General features: G+C 44.9%; 1 protein-coding gene across 1 annotated transcript in view; it reads right to left on the reverse strand.

Annotated features, from left to right (window-relative positions):
• Positions 1-26,113, reverse strand: part of SLC9A2 (solute carrier family 9 member A2) — a 106,805-nt gene that overhangs the window by 17,761 nt on the left and 62,931 nt on the right. Inside the window, exons 4-7 of the mRNA XM_008253183.4 lie at positions 25,624-25,841; positions 24,834-25,036; positions 8,418-8,507; positions 7,819-7,889 (exon numbers count right to left, since the gene is read on the reverse strand). Coding sequence (XP_008251405.3) covers positions 7,819-7,889; positions 8,418-8,507; positions 24,834-25,036; positions 25,624-25,841 — 582 coding nt within the window. The remainder of the gene's footprint in view (positions 1-7,818; positions 7,890-8,417; positions 8,508-24,833; positions 25,037-25,623; positions 25,842-26,113) is intronic.

Raw genomic sequence — 26,113 nt, forward strand, 5'->3', positions numbered from 1 at the left:
CTCCCCAAATGTCCTCAGTGGCTAGGGCTGGGTCAGACTGAAGCCAGGAGCTAGGAGCTTCTTCCAGATCTCCCATGTGGGTACAGGGGCCCAAGCACTTGGGTCATCTTCCACTGCTTTCCCAGGTGCATTAGAAGGGAGCTGGATCAGAAGCAGAGCAGCCAGGACTCTAACTGGCATCCATATGGGATGCCAGTGTCCCAGGTGGTGGCTTTACCCACTATACCACAATGCTAGCCCCTCTGCTGACACTTTGATCTCTGACTTCTAGCACCCAGAACTGTGAGAAAATGTATTTCTGTTGAATAAGTTACCTAATCTGTAATACTTTAATAGAGTGGCCCTAATAAACTAATATTCCATATCTACTCCCACAGCAATTTCTGTAGGTTCCACCATCAATTACACATATAAAATCCAACCATCTCTCACCACCTCTAATTCCATCATTCCAGACCAAGACATCATCATCTCTCATTGGATTCCTGAAATCAGTACTTAATTGGTGTCCCTGCTCCACCATTGTGTTTCTACATCTTACTCTCAAAACAGAAGCCAGAATGTTCCTGTTAAAATATCAGTCAAATGACAGACTGTTCTACATTTCACTTGAATGAAAGTACAATAACCCATGGGGCCCTACACAGCCTAAGTCTGTCCCACCTAGCAGTGTGCTCCTCTTTCTCAGGTGTAGCCTCACTGGGGTCCACTTGCCAACCGTGCTCTGGGCTTTATTCTTACTTTCGCTTCTACTAGGAATGCTTTTGCACCTGGTACCTACAGGGCTCATTCATACACTTCCTTTAAATCTTTCCATGACAGCCACTTTCCCATAAGATCCTACCCCTCCCATAATACTTCCTATCTTACTTCCCAGATGCTTATCTGTTACACTATTTTTGTGGCTATCACTTTCTAATGTGATACATTATTAGCTCATTTACCTTCTTCCCTGTCTCCTAGAACTGGGAGTAAAAGACCTGTATGGGCAGGGATTTTTTTTTTTACAGTGTTTGCCACACCGTAAGCATACACAATAGAATGGAGTTTTGGACCCAGTTCCCCCTCATACCTACACTCTCTTCTATCATATTGGCAATGTCTTTCCACCACAGTCTGGGTGGAGGGGTACAGCCACTGGCTTTGATACATGGCCATTAGCAGACATGATAATAGAAGCAGAGGCTTAAAATGTATTGGCATCGCTTCTCGGCCTTTTGGCTAAGATTGAGTGTAAAATGCATTGGCTTCCATCTGTGCTTCCACAATCATTGTGAGAAGTGTAGGCCTGAGTGACTCCTTAGTCCTAGGCACAAAGGTGAATGTCAACTCACCCCAATTACATCAGGATAGGCCACCCAGGATTAACCAATCCATTGCATGGCACAAGCAGCCCAGCCCAGCCCAGCCCAGCTGACTCACAGACTCTTGACTCATGTGCCTTAAAAATAAGTGACTGCTGTACCGAGCGGCTGAGTTCTGGGATTTTTTTTTTTTTTTTTTTTTTTGACAGGCAGAGTGGACAGTGAGAGAGAGAGACAGAGAGAAAGGTCTTCCTTTGCCGTTGGTTCACCCTCCAATGGCCGCCGCGGCCAGCGTGCTGCAGCCGGCGCACCGCGCTGATCCGATGGCAGGAGCCAGTTACTTATCCTGATCTCCCATGGGGTGCAGGGCCCAAGCACTTGGGCCATCCTCCACTGCACTCCCTGGCCACAGCAGAGAGCTGGCCTAGAAGAGGGGCAACCGGGATAGAACCCGGTGTGCCGGCGCCGCAAGGCTGAGGATTAGCCTAGTGAGCCACGGCGCCGGCCTGGGATGTTTTAATGTAACATTAGTATGCCAATATATATAAGTGAAATGCCATGCAAAAATATTTATTCAAAAGCAAATAACTGTATTACAATGATCGCCATAAACCCAAGGCGTTTATAGGCACACCTGTGCCATGGAAGCAATCAGTGCCAACCCACATATCTGGTGCTAGTTCTTTGTTCTAAATACCATGAGCTCTGAAGAATTAAAGAGCCATCATGAATGCTCTCTCTTATTGACTGGTCGCTACCCTAAAGACTGGGCCCACTGTTTTCTACTTCTGTTTTGAATTTCATGTTACACCCATTGAGCCCACACTCTTGACAGCCACACTACATCTTTCTGAAAGTCTTTTATCATGATTATTATTTTAGCTTTTCACTAGAGATAAACAAGAGGAAGAACAAACATTAAGGATAATGTCAGGTAATCTATTTCATGTAGGGATTATGTGTTTTCTTTCTTTGCTTTGTTTCTACACCTTTCATTTCTCTGCCAAACTACACACAGGCGCTCTCTTTCACCATCAGTACACTTCTTTTGCCAAGTCTGAGAGATGTCTCAACAGTAGTAGCCTTTCATTCCATTCTCAAATGACCCAAGGCCTCTTGAGATGGCTCTGGCAGGACTGCTGGAAACCCACAGATAAGGCCTCTGGAAGAAAGGGGTGCCTGACATGCCTAAAACCATCGCTTCTTTTGTATGCCATTTGTAGTTATGTCAACAGTCATGTACACACAGTACATCTTATCTGAGCAGAAGTAGTTTTTGAAATGGCCAATTTCAGCACAACATCCCTCCATACTGAATTTCCTGCTCTACCTGTGATGCAAAGTGCATGTGACAATCCAGGAAATTATTTGGAATTTTCTTAGAAGACATACGTATGGATCTGTAACTGCTTATGAAATGAATTGAAAAATAAAAGAAAAAAATGAATCGATGAAACATATGGCATTGCAGAGAAAACTGTTAGCTGTGGAACAATGCCGTCTTCAGGCACAACCTAAAGTGGGCTGTGCCACGTTTGGCACTAACAGTCCACTGGCCCTGCTGCCTTGAGTCTGCCTGGAATAGACTGATTGGCACCAGAGGCCCTGTCTCTGCCTGGAAGACAGGATGAGCCAGACTTTCTGGGACATTCCTTCACCTCGGTCCCAGCCCAAGCCCACATGATCACAGTGTCCACCTCTGCCCCTCCCAGTACTGCCCCAGGCCCTGCTGACCTGATTCCTGCACCTATGCATGTCTGCTTTTGCCCTTGCTGGGCAGACAGAGGAGCAGTAGAAGCATGGCACCCACCTTTCACTTCTGAAAGGGAACAATCAAGTTTGGGTAAGGCCTTTCATGTTAGGAAAGCATGGATAGGATGCTACAGAGAAGGTGAAATGTGCTTGGGTTGAAAGGGAGAAGGGAGGTAGAAAATACATCTGGTTGGCCGGCGCCGCGGCTCAATAGGCTAATCCTTCGCCTTATGGCGCCGGCACACCGGGTTCTAGTCCCAGTCGGGGCACCGGATTCTGTCCCGGTTGCCCCTGTTCCAGGCCAGCTCTCTGCTGTGGCCAGGGAGTGCAGTGGAGGATGGCCCAAGTGCTTGGGCCCTGCACCCCATGGGAGACCAGGATAAGTACCTGGCTCCTGCCATCGGATCAGCGCAGTGCGCCGGCCTCAGCACGCTGACTGTGGCGGCCACTGGAAAGTAAACCAACGGTAAAGGGAGACCTTTCTCTCTGTCTCTCTCTCACTGTCCACTCTGCCTGTCAAAAAAAAAAAAAAATAATAAAATAAATAATTAAATAAATACATCTGGCTACAAAACTGTGGAGAAAGACAGGGGAATAAACTGAATTTCACTGGTTTGGCACAGACCAGGCCCCATCTATGCAGAAAGGCCTCAGAATGTGAACCAGCATAGAGCAACAAGTCTTAAGGCAGGTGCATAGGGTTTTCTGGTCTACCTCCTGCCTCCAAGAGAAATGGACATTTTTCAAAAATACATTTTTATATGGGAAATTTTGGTTTGCTTAATGTTACTACCAATGCTCCCCTGAGGCCAACTGTGCTCCCTCTGCCTACATCTAACATATTCCTCTTTCAATCATTAAGCAAGACTAAGTCTAAGAGGGTTTTGTAGGTATAAAACAGTATTATAGAACACGTAAAGGTTGTTTCCTCACTTCAATCCTTGGCAGTTCATTGTGCTACTTAATGATCTCTCTGAGAAAACACACATATAATGCATACACACACCTGTCTGCTCTGTGACTGTTGCTTCTGTTATGCTGCAAAATTTGAGGCCAGAGCCTATGATTTATATTTCTTTTTTTTTTTTTTTTTTTTGACAGGTAGAGTGGACAGTGAGAGAGAGAGACAGGGAGAAAGGTCTTCCTTTATCGTTGGTTCACCCTCCAATGGCCGCTGCGGCCGGCGCACCACGCTGATCCGAAGCCAGGAGCCAGGTGCTTCTCCTGGTCTCCCATATGGGTGCAGGGCCCAAGCTCTTGGGCCATCCTCCACTGCACTTCCGGGCCACAGCAGAGAGCTGGCCTGGAAGGGGGGCAACCGGGACAGAATCTGGCGCCCCACCTGGGACTAGAACCCGGGGTGCCGGCGCTACAGGCGGAGGATTAGCCTATTGAGCCGCAGTGCCGGCCTAAATTTCTTTTTTTAAAGATTTATTTATTTGAAAGGCAGAGTTACAGAAAACAAAAGGGGGAGAGAGGGAGAAAGAGAAAGAGAGAGAGATCTTCCGTCTGCTAGTTCACTCCCCCAAATGGCTACAATGGCTTGGGCTGGGCCAGACCGAAACCAGCAGCCAGAGGTTTCATCCAGATCTCCTACATGGGTGCATGGGCCCAAGTACTTGAGCCATCTTCCACTGTTTCCCAGGTGCACTAGCAAGGAGCTGGATTGGAAGTGAAGTATCCAGGATTCGAACTGGTGCCCATAGGGATGCCAGCATGGCAAGCGGCAGCTTTACCTGCTATGCCACAGCGCTGGCCCCTGTATTTCTTATTTGTATACTTCTTATTTCACATGTCAGTGTACGTGAGCAAAATATATTATGTTAACCCACATAACTTTTAGGTAAATTATCAGTGGAAGAAGAAATCTGTTAGCAAGTTAGGAAAGAAAAAGCCAAAGGGATTCTCCAACTATAATTTAGAATGTGTTCTGTCTTTAGGGAACAGTTCAAATGCCACCTTCTTCAAAAGTCTTGCCTTGCAAATGATATGCTGGTAAATGTTTAACAAATTGTTGCATTAGGAAAGGGCTACTTGTCAGTTCCATGCTATAAACCCTCCCAAACATGGCCAATTCCAGCAGCCATCACAGCCGGCGTTGACTGCAGTGGGAAGCAAAACACAGGATGAATCCCCCAAACTGGTGCAGCTGGCTCCTGACCCCACTGTTCTGAACCCTGCTGTCAGAATTAATCCACACTTCTTCAAAACAGAACTCTGTTTTTTGGTTTTTATTTAATCAGCCTGCGAATTCTGCCTGCTTCACCTCCCTTTTTCAAACATAAGATCCTTGGGGATACACACTGAACCCTACTTATCCACCACAGAGCCTTTCACAAACAGGTAAACTGTGTGTGGTGTGTCTCTGTGTGTGTGCGTGTGTGTCTATATAAATGTATGTCATTTTTCTGATAGCTGCAGCCTTTACGATACACACTCGTTCTTTTTTTTTTTTTTTTGTATTTATTTATTTATTTATTGACAGGCAGAGTGGACAGTGAGAGAGAGAGACAGAGAGGAAGGTCTTCCTTTTTCTGTTGGTTCACCCCTGAATGGCCGCTGCTGCCGGCGCACCGCGCTGATCTGAAGCCAGGAGCCAGGTGCTTCTCCTGGTCTCCCATGCGGGTCCAGGGCCCAAGGACCTGGGACATCCTCCACTGCCTTCCCAGGCCAGAGCAGAGAGCTGGACTGAAAGTAGAGCAACCAGGACAGAATCTGGCGCCCCGACCAGGACTAGAACCCGGGGTGCCAGTGCCGCAGGCGGAGGATTAGCCTATAGATCTGCAGCGCTGGCCACTCATTATTTCTGTGAGTATATACTCTCATGACTTTGATAAAGCCCCTCACCAAGGGTGACAGAATGTATAGCAATAGAGCTGCCAGTGCTATGGTTTGGGTATGATTTGAGTGAGTGCCCCAAGGGGTCATGAGCTGAAATTTAATCCCCACTCTCAGGTATGAAGAGGGTAGGTATGGCCAGGTGTCATGGCACAGCAGGTTAAGCTGCCACTTGGAACACACACGTTCCATACTGGAATGCCTGAGTACAAGTTCTGCCTCCATCTCCAATCCAGCTTCCTACTGATGCCCACCCTGGGAAGCAACAGACGCTGGCTCTGACACTTGGATCCCTGCTAATGTGTAGGAAAGCTGGATGGAGTCTCTGGCTGTGGGACTGGCCTAGCCCAGCCTCAAGAGTTGTGGGCATTTGGGGAGTGAACCAATAGATGAAAGATCTCTTTCTCTCTCTCTTTGCATTTCAAATAAATAAGAATAATTTTTTTTATTTGACAGGTAGAGTTAGTAAGAGAGAGAGACAAAGGTCTTCCTTCCGTTGGTTCACGCCCCAAATGGCTGCTACAGCCTGCACTGCGCCTATCTGAAGCCAGGAGCCAGGTGCTTCTTCCTGGTCTCCCATGTGGGTGCAGGGGCCCAAGCACCTGGGCCATCCTCCACCACTCTCCTGGGCCACAGCAGAGAGCTGGACTGGAAGAGGAGCAACTGGGACTAGAACCTGGCGCCCATATGGGATGCCAGCACCGCAGGCAGAGGATTAGCCAAGTGAGCCACGGTGCCGGCCCCAGAATAAATATTTTTTTAAAAAAGCAGGGAAACATAATCCAACCATGGTGTTCAGAGGTAGAGCTTTGCAGGGGGGTGATCAGGATTAGAAAAAATCATGGGGATGGGGCCAGCTTTGTGGCATAATGGGTTAAGATGTCACCTACAATGTCATCATCCCATAGGGGCATTGGTTCAAGTCCTGGCTGCTCCACTTCTCATCCAGCTCCCTGCAATGTGCCTGGGAAAGCAGCAAAGAATGGGCCAAATCCTTGGGCCCCTGCAACCAGGTGGGAGACTCGGATGAAGCTCCTGGCTCCTGGCTACAGCCTGGCCCAGCCCTGGCAGTTGTGATCATTTTGGGAAGTGAAACAACAGATGGAAAATCTCACTTGCTTTTTCTCCCTCTCTGTCTCTTTAACTCTGCCTTTCGAATAAATTTTTAAAAAATCTTTAAAAAAGAAAAAGTAATGATGGTGATAAGCCTGTAACTGAATTTTGGTGGCTTTATGAGAATAGAGATCGATCAGCGGACACACATGAGCACTTCCTGTTTCTTGCCATGTGATCCTATATGTCATGAAGCCCTCACCAGAGACCAAACCAATGGTCCTGCCAGCTCCTGAAACTGCAAATTAAATAAAACTCTTTGTTCTAAAAGTAGCCTGCTTAGGCATTGCATTACAGTATCACCCAGTTCTTAACCAGATAGACTGCATTCTGCAGCCGCCTTTGCAGGGGGAAATGGCCATAGGATGGAGTCCTAGCTCCTGTGAGATAAGAGGAGAAACTGTGGCAGCTTCTGATAGCACCGGTAAGGAGGAAGCCTCCATAGCCTTCCTCTCTATTATCTTTCTTCCTTCGCGCAGCCCAAAATGGCTGCTACTGGAGGAACCATTTTGTTCTAAGAGGGCAGCGTGGTGATGGAGGCCACTCTTAGGGGACAGAAGGGTCCTGGGCCCATGAGGGGTCTGGGGTAGAACTCATCAATCAAATCTAACTTGCATATCTCTGGCTAACGCGAGAGCAATACATTTCTACCTTGTCTAGACTACTATTCCATGTCTCTGACATAGCTGAACTTCATTTTAAAGGACATGGTATGACAACATAGGCAAGATTTGCAGCTCTGACAGATAACACAAGGCATTGTTTCCTGCTTCCCGGAGGTCCAGAACACAACAGCCCATGGCATTCTTACTTGTCTCGCCAGAAATTGTGACCCCAATGTCCACAGACATCTTCAATCCCAGTCTTCACGTGATCAAAAAACTAAAACAGAAAAAAGCATGCCAAGTGATTCATTTTTACCTGTAATCAGTCATTTCCACTTCTACATGCATCATTCTAAACTCCAAAGACCCTGATAATTTTCCCTTTGTGCATTTTATTGAAAGTAAAAAAAACATTTTTTCTTCCGCCAGATTGAGATTTTTGTTGTAACACTAGTAGTCAACCGTTAGACTATTTTTCTCATCCTAAGAGTTAACTCATAGTTTTGGAAAGTATGAAAAATGGCACTTGTTTTCCAGAAGAAATCTTTTCAAGTTGTAAGAAAGTAAAAAAGAGGATTTCTGTCGCTCTTGCCATGAAGTTTAGCAAGCTGACATAGAGGAGCTGCCACGGGACTTCATTGATTCTGTGGTCCCAGGACACAGGTCTCTCCCAGGTCTCCCTCCCTCCCACCCTCTGCCATTTCTCTCTTCTTTAGGAAATGAATCCCTGATGTCAAGCTGTGTCACTCATTAAGATGTTTTCATGATTTATTGGTTAAATTGTTTACACTCTGTCAGCACCTACCCGACAATGGATTTCTTCACTGACAGCTTGCTGTTTCTTATTGGACCTCTTAACATCAAGAAATTCCACTAATGGTCGGATAGTTATGCCCTGGACAGACAAAGAAGTTAGGTGATAAAGTTACATATAATTAAAAATAAAATGAAAATTCGATAATAAGATTATTAAGAGGTTAAAATAAAATTGCTAGAATAATGTCTTTTCTCCTAAGCTCTGATAACCAACAAAAAAGGTAGTCTTACCCCCATGATATAACCCAGTAAATGTGACATTTGTCTATATTTTTTCTTCCTTTCAATAGCTGGTTTATTTTTGGAGGCCTATATCCCAACACAAAGCAATGGAAAGCACTAAGAAAAAATTTAAGAATCATCAACTTGTATTGAACCACTGAAAACTTCTCAATGATCCTCCCATTCATTCAGTTATTAAAATAACTTCAACTGAGCTTGTACTGCATACAGGTCAAGGGCTCGGGCATTTGGGACACAGACATGAATAGTTAAGGACCTCAGTCCTAGAACTTTGCAGTTTAACACAAAATCAGATGTATCCAAAACAGTCACAAAGTGTGGACAGGGGAAGTGTGTGTTAAGGATAACTTCCTGAAAAAAAAAAAAAAAAGCAAACAAACAAACAAAAACACACCAAACAGGATTCTTAAATGTTGGAAGGGGCGTTTGCCAGCAGAGACCACATGGATCAGCCATGGGAAAGGCATGGAGTGAGTTTGCCTTTTTTTTTTTTTTTTTTTTTTGAGAGGCAGAGTGGACAGTGAGAGAGACAGACAGAGAGAAAGGTCTCCCTTTTGCCGTTGGTTCACCCTCCAATGGCCGCTGCGGCCGGCGCACCGCACTGACCCGAAGGCAGGAGCCAGGTGCTTATACTGGTCTCCCATGAGGTGCAGGGCCCAAGCACTTGGGCCATCCTCCACTGCACTCCCAGGCCACAGCAGAGAGCTGGCCTGGAAGAGGGGCAACTGGGACAGAATCCGGTGCCCCAACTGGGACTAGAACCCGGTGTACCGGTGCCACAGGCAGAGGATTAGCCTAGTGAGCTGTGGCGCTGGCCAGAGTTTGCCTATTTTCATGGGTGAAATTGGGACCTGGAGAGAATTATAGCTGTGCAAAAACACGGAAGAAGAAGAAATTCCTCTGTGTGCTGGAACATGTCCACCAGAAATCTATCATGAACATCTAACTTTATAAGGAAACACGGAAAGCACTTCCGTTAGAGCCAGGAAAACACAAGGATGCTCCCCCTCTGCCACTGGCACCACTCTGCATGTCCTCCTTAGCTAAGTAAGGGCACAGATGAGGTACATCTGCAGGAAGCAACATGATTCCATTGCTCATGGGTGATCTACACTTTTTACTAAAAAAATCTAAAATAATCCTTTCTCTTTTAAAAATCACAAAAAATGTTTAGTAAAGTGACTGACATAAAAACAACATGCACAAGCCATCCCACATTCTAAAATGTAACAGAATGAATACCTACATGATAGCAATGAAAAAAATATAAAGAGTGGGTATATGATATGTATTGTAGCTAGTAGTATATTATATATGTGGTTAGTGTGCTATACAGATACTAAATATGTAATAGTATATGTATTTTCTCTTTTGGTATATAAAACCATATGACAGATACTTTGAACTTTCATGAAGAGAACTATAAAACTAAACCACAGGCTGTTAAAAAGATTTGATTTTTATGGGGCAGATGTTTGGCCTAGTTGTTAAAACATTGGTTAAGACACTCATATTCTACATTGAAGTGCCTGAGTTCACTGTCTGTCTCCAGCTCCTGAATCCAGCCCCTGCTAATGCAGACCCCGGGAGGTAGCAGTAATGACTCAAGTACTTGAGTTCCTACCACTCATGTGAGAGACCCAGATTTAGTTTCTGGGCTTCCTGGCTTTAACCCTTTCCAGTTCTGGCCACTTCAGGCATTTGGGGAGTGAATCAGTGGATATGAGAACACTCTCTCTCTCTCTTTTTCTCTCTCCCTCTTTCCCTCTCTCCCTCTCTCTCTCAAATAAAATTTAAAACAAACAAAACACTGAAAATTTAAGTTTTAAAGGAACTCATACAATTCCTAGTTGGATTAATGTCAATATTATAGTGATAATTTTTCTCAGCTAACATGTATATGCAATGTAGCTCCAATAACATATTCCTAAGGACTTTCATGAGACCTTAAGAGGTAGATTTACAATTAACCCAGAGGAGTAATGTTACTAGAAAATTTTAGAAAAAGGAGAATGAGAGGGCATTTATCAAAACAATCACCTAATATACTGAGAAGTATGTGATAGTGGCACCAAAATAGGACAGATGAAAATGGGTGACAGCATAGAGTGAGGAAAGATTCTTAGGTTTCTTACTTGGTGGGTACATGACCAGCACTAGCCAGAATGAAGCATATATGAGTAGGAAGGGCTGCCGTTTCTTTGGGGCAGTGGGAGGTGATGGATATATATTCAGATGGTTCTCTGCCATGCACTTGACTTGCACCTCTCCTCTCCCCTTATTATTATGTCTTTAAGAATTCTTTTAATAATGAAAACTATAACACACACACACACACACACAGTCTTTCAAAATAAAGTCATAGGTTTTGTTCCATCAGTCCATCCTTGGCCATTTTCCAGTTTAACTTTCACTTAACTCTCTTTTTCTAAAAAAGATTTACTTATTTATTTGAAAGGCAGAGTTGCAGAGAGGGAGAAACAAAGGCAGAGAATGAGAGAGAGAGAGAGAGAATATCATCCATCCACTGGTACACTCCTCAATTGTCTGCAAAGGCCAGGGCTGGGCCAGGTTGAAGCCAGGAACTTCATCCAGGTGTCCCATATGGGTGCAGTGGCCCGAGTACTTGGGCCATCTTCTGCTGCTCTCCCAGATGCATTAGCAGGGAGCTGGATCAGAAGTGGAGCAGCCATATGGAATGCCCGCACTGCAGGTGATGGTTTTACCTGCTATGCCACAGAGCTGGCCCCTCATTTAATTTTTTATTTATTTATTTATTTATTTATTTATTTATTTTTTGACGGGCAGAATGGACAGTGAGAGAGAGAGACAGAGAGAAAGGTCTCCCTTTACCGTTGGTTCACCCTCCAATGGCCACTGCGGCTGGCGCACCGCACTGACCCAAAGGCAGGAGCCAGGCGCTTATACTGGTCTCCCATGCGGGTGCAGGGCCCAAGCACTTGGGCCATCCTCCACTGCACTCCTGGGCCATAGCAGAGAGCTGGACTGGAAAAAGGGCAACCGGGACAGAATCCGGTGCCCCGACCGGGACTAGAACCCGGGGTGCCGGCGCAGCTAGGCGGAGGATTAGCCTGTTGAGCCGTGGTGCCAGCCCCCTCATTTGATTTTCTAAAGTGAACTAATTTTGACCAAATTCCATGACACATCCTGACACAATCCTATTTGTATTTCATTTTATCACTTTGAAATTGCATACGAGGTAATAACAGTTTTTCAATCAACACATGTTCTGTGATTTTTAACTTTTGTAAATGAAAATGGGTATTAACACATGTGTTTTAGAAAAGGGTGATTTCACTGAATTCCAAATTCCAAGAAGCCCATGGCTTAATAATAGCTCAAGGAAAAGTCAGCAAAATCAATGCCATCTGAAAAACTATAATAGTTCTTAAGACACTAACTGCTGTTTCACTTGCATTTTTCCTACCAGTGTTCATGTAATAGATGATAAGAGTTTCCAATTTGTTAATATAGGACATAAAAATAAAGACTGAACAAAGAACCTGCCACAACCACAACATGGATTCCTTCTGCTAGAAGAGAAAGCACTATCTTAAATAAATCTCACCTGATCAACCCCAGGAAGCAAGGGTGCCTACTGCCCAGTTCAACTCACATTTCTAAGGAGGAGCTTCAACAATTTTATGGAAATTGTGTATTATGAAGTAAATACTATGCATGGATAAAATATGTTTGGCACTAAAATAAATCTACCTTTTTTTTTAAAAAAAATTATTTATGTATTTGTGAGGTAGAGTTACAGACAGTGAGAGGGAGAGACAGTAAGGTCCTCCGTCTGCTGGTTCTCTCCCCAAATGGCCGCAATGGCCGAAGCTGTGCCGATCCGAAGCCAGGAGCCAGGAGCTTTTTCCAGGTCTCCCACATAGGTGCAGGGGCCCAAGGACTTGGGCCATCTTCCAGTGCTTTCCCAGGCCATAGCAGAGAGCTGGATGGGAAGAGGAGCAGCTGGGACTAGAACCAGTGCCCACATGGGATGCTGGTGCCGTAGGCCAAGGTTTAACCTACTGTGCCACAGAGCTAGCCCCATAAATCTACCTTTTAAGTCTAGTTTCTCATGAGCTTTTTGAAGTACCTTTCTGTTTCCATTTATAACGAATAAAACTGATACAAAATATGTGCTTGCTGAAATAATTCCTTTTAATATTTGCCTCTTTTTTCCGGGGGGGGGGGGGGGGGGAGGCGGGCACTGTGGCCTAGCAGGTAAAGTCACTGCTTGCAGTGCCAGCATCCCATATGGGTGCTAGTTCAAGTTCTGGCTGCTCCATTTCCGATACAGCTCTCTGCTGTGGCCAGGGAGTACAGTGGAGGATGGCCCAGGTCCTTGGGCCCTTGTACCCACATGGGAGACCTGGAAGAAGCACCTGGCTCCTGGCTTCGGATCGGTGCAGCTCTGGCCATGGCGGCCATCTGAGGAGTAAACCCTTTTTCTCTCTACCTCTGCCTCTCAGTAACTTTGCATTTCAAAAAATACATCTTTAAAAAATTTTTTCCCCCGTTTTTCTTTGAATCCCTGCGTTTGCCATGTCCTGCCACGCTCAGTAGGAATCACTTAGTCAACACTGTGTTACCTCCTCTCCCTCCCTTCTTCTCCTTCCTGCTTCAGACCTTCTATTTTGGAGGCAGAGTTCATGGCTTTTGCATAAGCCATATTAAGATCCCAAGCCAGATATTATATTCTAGGAGCCTGGATCTCAGGTTGGCAGGGAGAGAGAGGGAAAAAAACCCTGTGAGAAGTCACCTTAATTTGACACATTGGAAAATTTTGAATTTAGGTCAGCTGGGAGCAAACTGATAAGTCTAAGAAAAATAGAATAGCTTGTTACCATCTATAAAGGCCATTTTGGCACAATAAACAGAAAACCTTAGGTCTACAAGAACCTTTTGCTTGCAGGTGCAGAGAGAAAAACCGGGAGGTGAGGTTCTTGTCCTTCGTCTTCTGTCCCTGCTTTCCTCCATCCTGCCTCTGGCTGCTCCCATTATTGTGAGGAGAAATAAAAGAGAAAAAATCCAACTGCTTTCTCACGCTTGGGGTGGGCATTCAAGCCCCATGGTTGAGATGTCCTTGCAGCACTCCGGAGCACCCTCCTTCACCTCTTGGCTCTAGCTCCCATTTCCAACCTGCTGCCACTGCAGACCCTGGGAGGCAGCAGGTTATGGCTCAAGCAGTTGGATCCGTGTCACCCACACGGGAGACCTGGGTCAAATTTCCCATTCCTTGCTCCTGGCTTCAGCCTGGTTCCACTGGTATTTGGGGAGTAGAGATTAGCAGAGCAGAGATCTCTGTCTAGCCCTCTCTATATATAATCTCTCAAATAAATAAACATTTAAAAGTAAGGAAATAAAATGATCATTTTCTGGTGAAAATGAGTTCTTGTTTTGCAATTTTTTAAAAATTAATATTTGGAAGATCCAAAAAAAAAAAAAAAAGAGGAGAAATGGCCTGACATTTCACTGATGATTCAGCAGACATTTTCCAGAAAAATTTGAAGAAACTCTTTTCTTATTGTTTTTAAGATTTATATTTTTATTTGAAAAAGTGAGAGAGAAAGAGACAGGGAGAGAGAGAGAGTGGAGGGGAGAGAAAGACAAAGAGAGACACAGGGAGACAGAGAAATCTTCCATCCACTGGTTGGTTCACTCTCCAAATGGCCAAAACAGCTGGGACTAGGCCAGACCCAACCCAGGTGCCTGGAACCCCATCTGGGTCACTCACGTGGGTTGCAGGAACCCAGCCCTTGAGCCATCTTCAGCTGCTTTCCCAGCTGTTATCAGGGCGTTGGATTAGAAGCACAGCAGCCAGGATGGTGCTTGGATATGGCATGCTGGTATTGCAAGCCAAGCCAAGGCTTAACCCACTGCACCACTATGCTGGACCCCCCACTGTTTGCATTTGTTAGAAAATATCACTCTCATTGTGATGCTATCTTTCATAAGGCCTTCTGATATTACAAAATCCACAGACCTGGTTTTACAAACCCTATTTTTCTCTAAGAATGGGATAAATGGAATGAACACCATAAAGGTGTTCCAGTAGGTGTTCCTGGTCCTCATCTGTTTGGCTTGCTCTTGGCACTGACTGCTGTGCACAGTCATTCATTGTTACAGGTCTGTCTCCTCCCCTAAGTGTGTCTAGTCTTCACTGTGTCATCAATGTCTCCCTCTTCACTGTGTCATCACTATGCAAACATGCTGCTATGGCTCCCAGGTGTTTTACATTTTTTATTTGTTTATTTGTGAAGCAGAGAGACAGAGAGAGACAGCTCCATCCATTGGTTCACCCTCGGATGTCTGCAATGTGCAAGGCTTCTCCAGGGCTGAAGCCTGAAGCTGGGAATTCAATTAAAGTCTCCCATGTGGGTGGCAAGAACCCAACTACTTGAGCCATCATCTTGGAAAGGGGAAACAGAAGCTGTCCTTTGAGAGATATTCTCCTCTGGCCACAGTGCAATTTCTCACCAAGACTGCCCCAGAGTTGCCTCTGTCTTCTGTCTCTCATTTTTTTCTTACTCTCTCTCGAATCCAATCACTCAGGGTCTCCTTGCCCCATCCCGGCCCACAGAGCTCCTGTAAAGATGGCCAGTCATCAGCATATCACTACATCCTGGGAACAGGTCCATGGACACCCTGCCTGACCTTGCAGCTGTATGTGACAAGGTTGCCAGTTCCTCCCCACTTGAACACTTTCCTCACTTGACTTCTGAGTAGCCTCCTTGTGAGGCTAATCCTCCCTTCCTGTGCCCCCTTCTCCACTTGGAGGTCAAATAAGCAAATGTGCATGTGCAAAATGTACCCATTGAAGACCAAACATTTGACCTCTCACCCTTCAAACCCATATTCCTATGGTTTGCCCCACTAAATTAACTGTCACCTTCTTTTACTTGGTTGCTCAAAAATAACTTGGAATTATCTTTTATTGTTTTCCTACATTTTTCCACCTTAGAAAGCCACATCATCTCAAAACAAATTATTCTGAATTCTATGGAATTCTATCAAGTAATGATAAATATTAATCAAATACAGGTAGAGTGTTATAATTAAACTATATATATAGCCATTTATTTAACAATTAGATACATATTTGAGGGCCCTCTATGGTCCTCATCATCTCAGGTTATGAGGCCAAATGAGTGAAGGTTTATTCAGATGTGGAGAAGGTCATCATAGGACTCTGAGTGCCCTGCATGTTCTTGCCGTGGATGCCAAGAGTTTAAGGCTCTCACTATTTTTTACTTGGGCCATTTCTCAGAGTTGCAAGCAACGAGCCACCTTGAGATGACTCATGTGCATGTCCATCAAGGGTCCTGTGTCTTCCCTCATAGGACTAAAGGGCATTAAAGGTGGACACAGACCAGCATGGAGCTCTAATCACTGCTTTTTTTTACTGTGAGTAACAAAGCCCTTGTCCCTGACTCAGGGGTCTTCTGTGGGTGTCCATTAGCAGGCCACCTTATTAGCTTGCAAGTGGAGTAAAGTCCCAGATGATTCACCACGCTGCACAATGGTTTGCAATAAACGCATCCCTAATCCTTGATGGAGGCAGAAAGGGAGTGCCATCTCCTGAATTCCTTCAGTCCTGCCACTTGATGGACTTGTACTGACACTGAATGGATTTAAAGATGTCTAGGGATCTGCTACACAATCACAGGGATTTGCTAAATAATAGTTATTGTGCTCTAATCATCTTTTTGTCTTTCAAAGAAGAGGATATTGAAAGAAGCTAAAGTTTTCTTTCTTCTGTCACCATTTTACTGAATGTATTAAAACATAACAAAGCATCAGGTTAAAATGCTGTACTTTACATCCCTAGCCCTCTGCACTGCCTGCAACAGAGGTATCCTCACCTAAAGCCAATTAAATGGAGGCCTACAGCAGCTATAAGGAACAGGGCCAGCATATCCCATCAGAACAGCCCTACTCAAAGCTTTATGCTTTGGGCCGGCCCATGGCTCACTAGGCTAATCCTCCACCTGCGGTGCCGGTACTCTGGGTTCTAGTCCCGGTTGGGGCGCTGATCTGTCCCCATTGCTCCTCTTCCACTCTAGCTCTCTGCTGTGGCCTGGGAAGGCAGTGGAGGATGGCCCAAGTGCTTGGGCCCTGCACCTGCATGGGAGACCAGGAGGAAGCACCTGGCTCCTGGCTTCGGATCGGCGCACCGGCCGTAGCGGCCATTTGGGGGGTGAACCAATGGAAAGACCTTTCTGTCTCTCTCACTGTCTAACTCTGCCTGTCCAAAAAAAAAAAAAAAAAAAAAAGCTTTATGCTTTGTATTACTACACTTATCTCCCTTGAATATAATTTTAAAATCTAAAAAGCAAACTATATTTTATATGAATCATATAATTCATCTTTTTGAAAAGAAAAGGTATGTAAAGCCCAAGAAATGAGTTGTTTGTTTGTACAATACCCCACAAGAAAGACTGTGCTTTGATAACACAATGTGCTTCATAAAGAGGTTAATTTCTTTAATTACCAATATAATGCAAGCAAGGTTAAAATTCTCATTATGGTATCAAAAAATAAATAGTATGTCACAAGAAATTCTATTTTTAGAGATAGTACTCACTCAATAAAATCAGGTTCAGAGGCTGGCGCCGCAGCTCAATAGGCTAATCCTCCGCCTGTGGCGCCAGCACACCGGGTTCTAGTCCCGGTCAGGGCGCTGGATTCTGTCCCAGTTGCCCCTCTTCCAGGCCAGCTCTCTGCTGTGGCCCATGAGTGCAGTGGAGGATGGTCCAAGTCCTTGGACCCTGCACCCCATGGGAGACCAGGAGAAGCACCTGGCTCCTGGCTTCGGATCAGCGCATTGCGCTGGCCGCAGTGCTCTGGCCACGGTGGCCATTGTGGGATGAACCAACAGAAAAGGGAGACCTTTCTCTCTGTCTCTCTCTCTCACTGTCCAGTCTTTCTGTCAAAAAAAAAAAAAAAAAAAAAAGAAAGAAAAAAAAATCAGGTTCAGAGAGTTCATCCTATAGGTAATATGGAAATGAGGGGAGGCAACATATTTTAAAGTATAATAATAAATACATGGGCATAAAAATTGTCACTTCAAAAATAATGCATCATTTTTAGCTGAAGGACAAACTTGTATGCATGTATTTATAATTAGTCATTCCTACTATATTTGCAGATCATTAAGTATTTCCCTCTAGGCTTTTTGACTGAGTTCCTTGACTTTTTATTTATCCTGGGAAAAAGATCCTTTCTGAAGGGAATACATATATTTGTGTGTGTGTGTATGTATGCATGTGTGCTCGCACCCATGTGTGTGTGTGTATTCATAGCTCTCTAAGGGCCGCGGTGGGGAGAAGAATGAGAGGGTGAAACAGAGAGTATAGGCAAAGAACCAAGCATTATGCACATGCCATAGTACACAAAATAGGGTGAGACAGACAGTAGAAAAGGGACGAGACGAGCAGCTGTGGAACCCAGCAATTTCTGGACCCCAGGTGTGTGACAGGGAGCTTGGTTGGGCTACCCTCAAACTTACCAGAGGAAAGACTGACATTGGTACACTTGCCGCCTCCAGATATTATCTCCACTCCTGGAGGATTAGCTAGGCAGGTTCACCGTATCACATATGTCCAATACATTTCAACTGCTGTCTTTGTTTCCATACTCTTTCTCCTTTTCCATCAGCGTTTCTACCCACCTTCCTCTCTCTCCTCCCCTCTCATCTCTTCTCTCATTCTCACCCAGACAAAGTCATGCACCTACCTCCCTGGGAACAGGTGGCTCATTGCACATGAATTTCCCAGCTTCTGGCCTTGACACTGCCCTATCTCCCATAAGCTCCCTGACTTTGCAAACCACATGGAATTCTAAGTTACCCTTAGTTATTTGTTGTCTCACTTCTCACACTGAGTCTTGCTGCCCAGTCCTAAAAAAAAAAAAAAAAAAAAAAAAAAGGCAAGGGAGGCTTGTATCCACTACTTTCATCTTTGTGGCTATTACCCAAAGCCACATCACCATCATTACTGGTCTGACCTGCAGTGGGAGCACCCAAATTGGCCATGTTACTTCTATTTTTGTCTCCTATAATCAATTCTCTCGCCTTGCAGTTAGAGAGATCTTTTTAAAACACACCACTCTCCTGATTAAAACCCTCTCATCACCCTTCAATTAAAACCACACTCTTTACCTCAGCCTCCCAAGCTCTACAATGTGTGGCTTCCTCTATATTTTTATTTCCACTCTCTCCTTACCCACTTGGCTTCTTATTTCTGTTCCATATGCTTCTCATCTTAGGATTTTACATCAGTTTTTCTTTCTAGCTAGAATGCTCTTGGCTGGCTGACTTCAAGTCTTTCATATCTCAGATTAAATATCACCTCTGCAGCGTGACCTTTGCTAACATAATCTACAGTGGTTGATACTTTTTCCCTTGGGTGTAGGACTTAAGCATTTTCTCTTGGATTGTTATGTGTTCATGGGTCATAAAGTCTTGACCAGTGCTACTCAAAGTATGATCTGTTCATTGAAGTTGCTTTAGTGAGCAGTACTGTTCTGAAAACTGCTAATTACTAGTTGGCAATGAGATAAATATGGAAGCACCACTAACAAGGGAAAAAGCCAGTTAATATGTTACATTAAAATGTTAAATTCTGATATACATGGCATTCACTCAAAGTGGGCTTGTAGACATTAATATGGACAATATTTCACTGATGTCTTTTGGTTGCATCTCAATTACAAAGAACCAAAAAGTTTTAAGTATAAAAATAATACTGGCCGGCGCCATGGCTCAACAGGCTAATCCTCCGCCTTGCGGCGCCAGCACACCGGGTTCTAGTCCCGGTCGGGGCGCCGGATTCTGTCCCGGTTGCCCCCCTTCCAGGCCAGCTCTCTGCTATGGCCCGGGAGTGCAGTGGAGGATGGCCCAAGTGCTTGGGCCCTGCACCCCATGGGAGACCAGGAGAAGCACCTGGCTCCTGGCTTCGGATCAGCACGGTGTGCCGGCCGCAGTGCACCAGCCGCGGCGGCCATTGGAGGGTGAACCAGTGGCAAAAGGAGGACCTTTCTCTCTGTCTCTCTCTCTCACTGTCCACTCTGTCAAAAAATAAATAAATAAATAATACTAAGAGGGGCCAGCACTGTGAAGTGTCGGGTAAAGCTGCTGCCTGCAGTGCCGGCATTCCATATAGGCGCTGGTTCAAGACCTGGCTGCTCCACTTCCAATCTAGCTCTCTGCTATGGCCTGGGAAAGCAGTAGAAGATGGCCCAAGTCCTTGGGCCCCTGCACCCACAGGGGAGACCCGGAAGAAGCTCCTGGTTCCTGGCTTTAGATCGGTACAGCTCTGGCTGTTGTGTCCAACTGGGGAGTGAACCAGCCCATGGAGGACCTCTCTCTCTCTCTCTCTCCATCTCCCTCTGTGTAACTCTGACTTTCAAATAAATAAATAAATCTTTAAAAAAAAATACTACGCATGAATCACCTACATACATATTCTATGAAATATCATGTATTTCTGCAATTTTTTATTATGAAAATGGAATTTTAAGTCTGAGGAACCTAATAAAAATGTTGAGCTTGCATTTTGCATGTCTTTTCTTGAGTTACATTGCTCTCTGAAGTCACTTTCATTGGAATTTACAAATGCACACATCCCTGATGTTTAGGGTCAGGGCCTGGCTTTGCACTGCAGATAATTGAGAAGCACTTGTATAGACAATAACGGCTAATAGCATCGTCTGCACATGGTTTGGCTCCCAGTCCCATTAGACTGAGATGGTTCTGGTTTTGCCTTTGGTGCTCACCCTCCACAGGTGTCATTCTGAGAGCGTGGAGTCTGGAAGCACTGAACAACCATGACAGGACTCACTGACAGTGGCAAAGACAAGAGCGGTCAGACTGGGCAGAGAGGATGCATCGCTGCCTCATATCTTGCTGGTCTTCTCCTCCAAGCTGGGAAAGACTAAAATATCCAACGCTAAATGAATTCACTTTAGTCTCAAGCAAGATGTAAGAGTAGCAAAAAGGATGATTTATTACAAGGACTGGGTAAATACTGATGTTAAATGACGGAGACAAGACGAAGACAAATCTGCTTCCCCTCTACACACAGAAGGCTCCAGGCTATCTCCGGAATTTAAGGAGGGGATTTGAACTAACATGGGCTATTTGAATAAAAGTTAGTATAACTGGGTGTGCATTAGGTCTAGTGGTTGAGACACCACTTGGGACACCCACATCCCACATCATAATGCCTGGGTTGGAACCCTAGCTCTGCTCCAGATTCCATTGTCCTGCATAATGCTAACACAAAGCAGCAGGTGATTGTCACCCACTGCAAGTGGTTGTCACCCACTGCAAGGACTCCCATTGACTTCCAGGCCTGGCCCAGCCTCAGCTGCTTGTGGGCATTTGGGGAGTAAACCAATGGATGAGAGAATTCTCCATGTTCGTGTGCATATGTCTAATATATGAACAGCTATAACTGAAATTGCATTCATGTGTCTCACAAGGACATTTCAGTGAATGACGGATTGTCTATACAATAGTGGTCCCATACGATTATAACATCATGGTCATTATAAGGCCATAGGTCAATGCATTACTCTTGTGTTTGTGGTTATGCTGTTATAAACAAAGCTACTTCACTGCCAGTCATACAAAAGTACAGCACAATAATGTGCAGCAATAATATTTGATAATGTTCATGAAGGACTATTACCAGTTTATGCATACATTATACTTTTATTGCTATTTTAAAATGCACTGTTAGTGGTTTATGCATATATGATGCAATACTATACTTTTATTATTATTATGTTAGTGGTTTATGCATATATGATGCAATACTATACTTTTATTATTATTATTTTAGAGTGTACTCCTCCTATTTATTAAAGAAAAATGGACTGTCTGGGCCATGTTGTGGCATAGCAAGTTAAGCTGCCACCTGCAACATCGGCATCCCCTATGGGTGCTATCCCAAGACCTGGCTGCTCCACTTCTGATCCAGCTCCCTGCTAGTGCATCTGAGAAAACAGCAGAAGATGACCCAAGTCCTTGGGCCTCTGAATCCATGTAGGTGATTCAGAAGAAGCTCCAGGATCCTGGCTTCAGTCTAGCCCAGCCCTGGCTATTGCAGCCAGTTGAGGAGTGAAACAGTGAATGGAAGATCTCCCCTTGCCCTCTCTGTCTCTTCTTTTCTCTCTCTCCCTCTCTCTTTCTCTCTCTCTAACTCTTTCAAATAAATAAATAAATATTTAAATAAAAATGACTATAAAACAGACTCAGGCAGGTCCTTCAGGAGGTGTCCAGAAAAAGGCATATTTGGGGCCTATGCTGTGGCCTAGTAGGTTACACTTCTGTCTGCAGTGCCAGTATCCCATAAGGGCACAGTTCAAGTTCCAGCTGCTCCACTTCTGACCCAGCTCTCTGTTATGGCCTAAAGTTTAAAAACTAAAAAGTTAAAATGTTAAAACTAAGCTATGTTATATAGCCCAGTGTGTAGCAGGTTAAACCATCTAGGTTTGTGTATGCTCTGTGAAGTTTGAACAATGACAAAATCACTCAAGGATGCGTTTCTCAGAGTTTTTCCCCATCATCCAACAACATGTGACTGTATTACTGGTCATAATAAATAATATTTTCTTTAAGCAAAGGTATTGCTGCCAGATAGTGAAGACCTCCGTTTATGCAACCAGCCTGGGCTCAATTTCAGCTTCAGCCACATTCACAAATGTGTGCCATTGGATTAATCTGTTTCTTAAAGTCTCAGTTTGTTTAACTGAGGACAATACTGGTTTCTATTTCAAAGGTTTGTTTTGAGAATTAAAACGAGGTGATGCAAATAGGAAAGCCCATGTCTCAGAGTCCAACACACTGTGCTATCACGGTCACTGAAGAGGACAGGCACTGTAAAGGCATTGACAGTAAACACAAGAATGGAAAGCGTCCATCTTCTTAACTCAGGAAGGGATCTCCCAAGGTATTGCTCTCCAGGATTCCAGATGACCCTACTGTCCCCAATGCTGAACTGTCTTTTGCAGAACCTACTGGAAGGAAGGTAGGAAGGGAACCAAGACACGTTACACAGCAGGCTCTCCACTGGGCACTCATTTAGGTTAAGAATGAATCGTTTTTGACTGCCTTCTCTGTCTGTCACTAGCTGTAAAAATGTGGTAAAATTACCTAATCTCAGTTTCAGTGCCTTGCTTTCCTTGTCTCCAAAATACAGGTCATAAATGGGAACTCTTCCTATTCATGTGCCATGGGATTGTTGTGAGAACTGTAAGAGTTCCTAAGTAAGGTGTTTATTTTGGAAGTTCTCATTTCCGTGATAATCACATTCAGTTTCAAGCCTCCAAGTATCAGCTATCTGCTACTGATGACCTCTTTCTTGACCTCCAAACTCTTAACATCGGCCCACTCAACAGCTCCCCTTGTAGGTCTTGCAGACGCACTTGACCCAGCACACCCATCACTGAACTACCAGTTACCCTGCTTCAACCTCCCTGATGCACAGACTGCCCCTTGTCACTGGAGGTCAAGTTCATCACTCTCACTAGTCAGGCCAAAGCCTCTGGGGTTGTTTGTCGCTACTCTTTCCCCCACACATTGTCTAATCCATCAGGGAGTCCTGTGGCTTCCACATTGAGAATGTACTGTAGGATCCCAACCAACTCACCAACTCACCTGCCACCACCCTCGGCCTCAGGACTGCCTTGGCCTCCACACCAGATTTGCACTTCTACCTTCTCCTCTGAACAGTATATTCTCTACACAGGGGCCACAGGGATCCTTTCCTTTTGTTTCCAGAGGGAGGGAGAGACAGAGATCTTCCATCTGCTAGTTTACTCCCCAAATAGCCATAACAGCTGGGGCTGGGATTGGGCCAGACCTAAGCCAGAGCCTGGAACTCCATCTGGGGCTCCCACATGGATGACATGGGCCAAAGTACACCATCCACTGCTTCCCCAGGTGCATTTTCAGGGAGCTGGATCAGAAGCAGAGTGGCCTGTATGCAAACTGGCACTCTGATATGGGATGCAGGTGTCACAGGTGGTGGCTGAACCCACTGTGCTACAATGCCAGCCTCCAGAGGAATCCTTTTACAGAGTAAATTAGAACACAAAATCTGCCAATGGCTTCCACTGACTCAGAAAAGAGCCAAACTCCTTACCCTGGCCTGGAGGGCCATGTACGACCCAGACTCCAGAATCCCCCACCTCATTCTCCTGCTACTCCACCCCACACCGCACACTGGCTGGGAAAACACTGCTCTCAGAGCTTTACCCTTCAGTCCATGTGCCTGGAATGTTCTTTGGTTTCACTAATTCCTCCACCCCCTGCATGCCTTCAGTCAAATGTCATTTTTCTTACTGCCACCTTCCATGACAAGTATATTTAGAAATGTATCACCTCTGTTAATTCACCCTTACTATTATTATCCCCTGCTTTTACTTTATTATGTTTCATTTTCCAGCTTCCTTCAAGCATACGCTAACATTTGCTTTCTTTTTATTTTTCTTGTCAACTATCTGTCCCCTCCACCACCCCTGATGATGCAAACTCTGCAGGGACAGGAAACTCCTTATGTTTTGCTCCTGGCACACAGCAGGAGTCCAGTATATTTTTAATAAATGAATATGTACAAAATATAATCTCCTAAGACCTTGCATACTAACTTAAAGAGATTACTAACATGCAGAATCAAGATGTGGGCCCAGTTTCACCACACTGTCTTCCCAATATTGAATTTGTACTTTGATCATTGCTCTGTTTCAGGGAGGCACTGTTGAACAATCTGCTGATGTCAATTTGCAGTTGGAAGTCATCACACACAACTGGCATTTAAGAAGAACTTTACTAGGTCAGAGAGCAGGACAGATGACAAGGCTTAGCAAGTGCAGTTCGTAAGTTTCCAGTAGTAAGCTTAGATCACTTAGCTGAGTTTCCTTAAATAACAACTCCTCTGTATAGGCCAAGTGACCAAATTGGCGGGACATGAACCCGGACAGGAAATATCATTTTCCCTAATAGCTTAATGACCAACGCTTGCACACACCTTTGTAACTTTGCATCCTGTCAGCGGAATTCATGACAACAGTCTGAAAGCTCTCATTTCCTCCTGGTAGAAGGAGAGAGAGTTCTGCCAGAAAGAACTCTACTCACCAGGATGAAGACAGTAAAGAATATGACGACGATGGCAGCCGTAATGAACAGCTTTTTCCGAGGAAACACAGCAGCAGGAAGGAGAAAGACCAGGGCAAAACAGATGGCACCTCGGAGGCCTCCATAGGCAATGATGAATTGATCTTTGAAGGTCAGGGGAATGGTCCGGAACCAATTAATGACCTGAGTCAGGACAAAGACACCTGCAAACAAAGACAGACCCAAAGGAAAGTATGTTCTATGTGACTCCAGAACATGAAAATGTGGAGACTTGTTTTCTGTGCTTCTGGGACAGGGCAAAGTATTTCAGAATTGGCCCCAACGTCATTCTATTTTCTCTATTGTGCTAGTACTGTGGGGCTCCTGAGCCTTTGCTACAGTTGATCAGGATAATACATGGATATGTGGGGTCAGAGAAGCCAAGTGAGGGTAACTGGTCTTCTAATAAAGGCCTGAAGATACTCTGGGAAGAAAGGTTCTATCTAGAAGGGAGGAGAAGAGGAGGAGGAGGAAAGGAGATGAAGAAGGAGCTGGGGAAAGAGGAGAAAGGGAGGAGGAGGAGACAGAGAGGAGGAGGAAGACGAAGCAGCAGAGGAAGAAAGAGGAGGAAGGGGGGGAAGGAAAGAGAAGAGGGAAGGAAGGAGGAGGAAGGAAGTAGAAGGAAAGGAGGGAAGGACTAGATGATGAAGAACAAAGATGAAAGGCAGCCCTGGCAGAAAGGGAAGGGCGGGAAGAAAGCTCCATTCTACTGTGTCACTAGCCCTCCCTTGAGCAAACAAGTGCTCATTACCCAGCGCCCGCCAGATCAGACAAAAGGCCAGCGTGAAGCAGACAAAGGCCCAGTTCCACTCGTGGTTCTTCCCAACGGTGGACACGCCCATGAAGATGAAGATGAGGGTCTCGCTGACGCTGCTCAACATCTTCATGAAATACTTGATGGTCGTGTAGGATTTCTGAGACACATTCTCTTCCACGTACTTGTTCATAGTCATGGCACAAGCAGTGATTCTGAAAGAGAAGATACGGTTTTTATTTAAACATGACAATGAGCCTTATCAGAGTACCAGTCAACCCCAAAGGGCCTAAGTTATGGCTCTATTCATCTGTCTGTGATTATGTTATCGATTTTTTTTAAAAAAAGATTTATTTGAAAGAGTTACAGAGAGCAAGGGAGAGACAGAGAGAGAGAGAGCAATCCTCCATCTGGTGGCCTACTCCCCAAATGAACACAATGGCCAGAGCTGAGCCAGATGAAACCAGGGGCTTCATCTGGTTTGCCT

The sequence above is a fragment of the Oryctolagus cuniculus genome, chromosome 2, assembly GCF_964237555.1.
Source record: "Oryctolagus cuniculus chromosome 2, mOryCun1.1, whole genome shotgun sequence".
NCBI classification, from domain to species: domain Eukaryota; kingdom Metazoa; phylum Chordata; class Mammalia; order Lagomorpha; family Leporidae; genus Oryctolagus; species Oryctolagus cuniculus.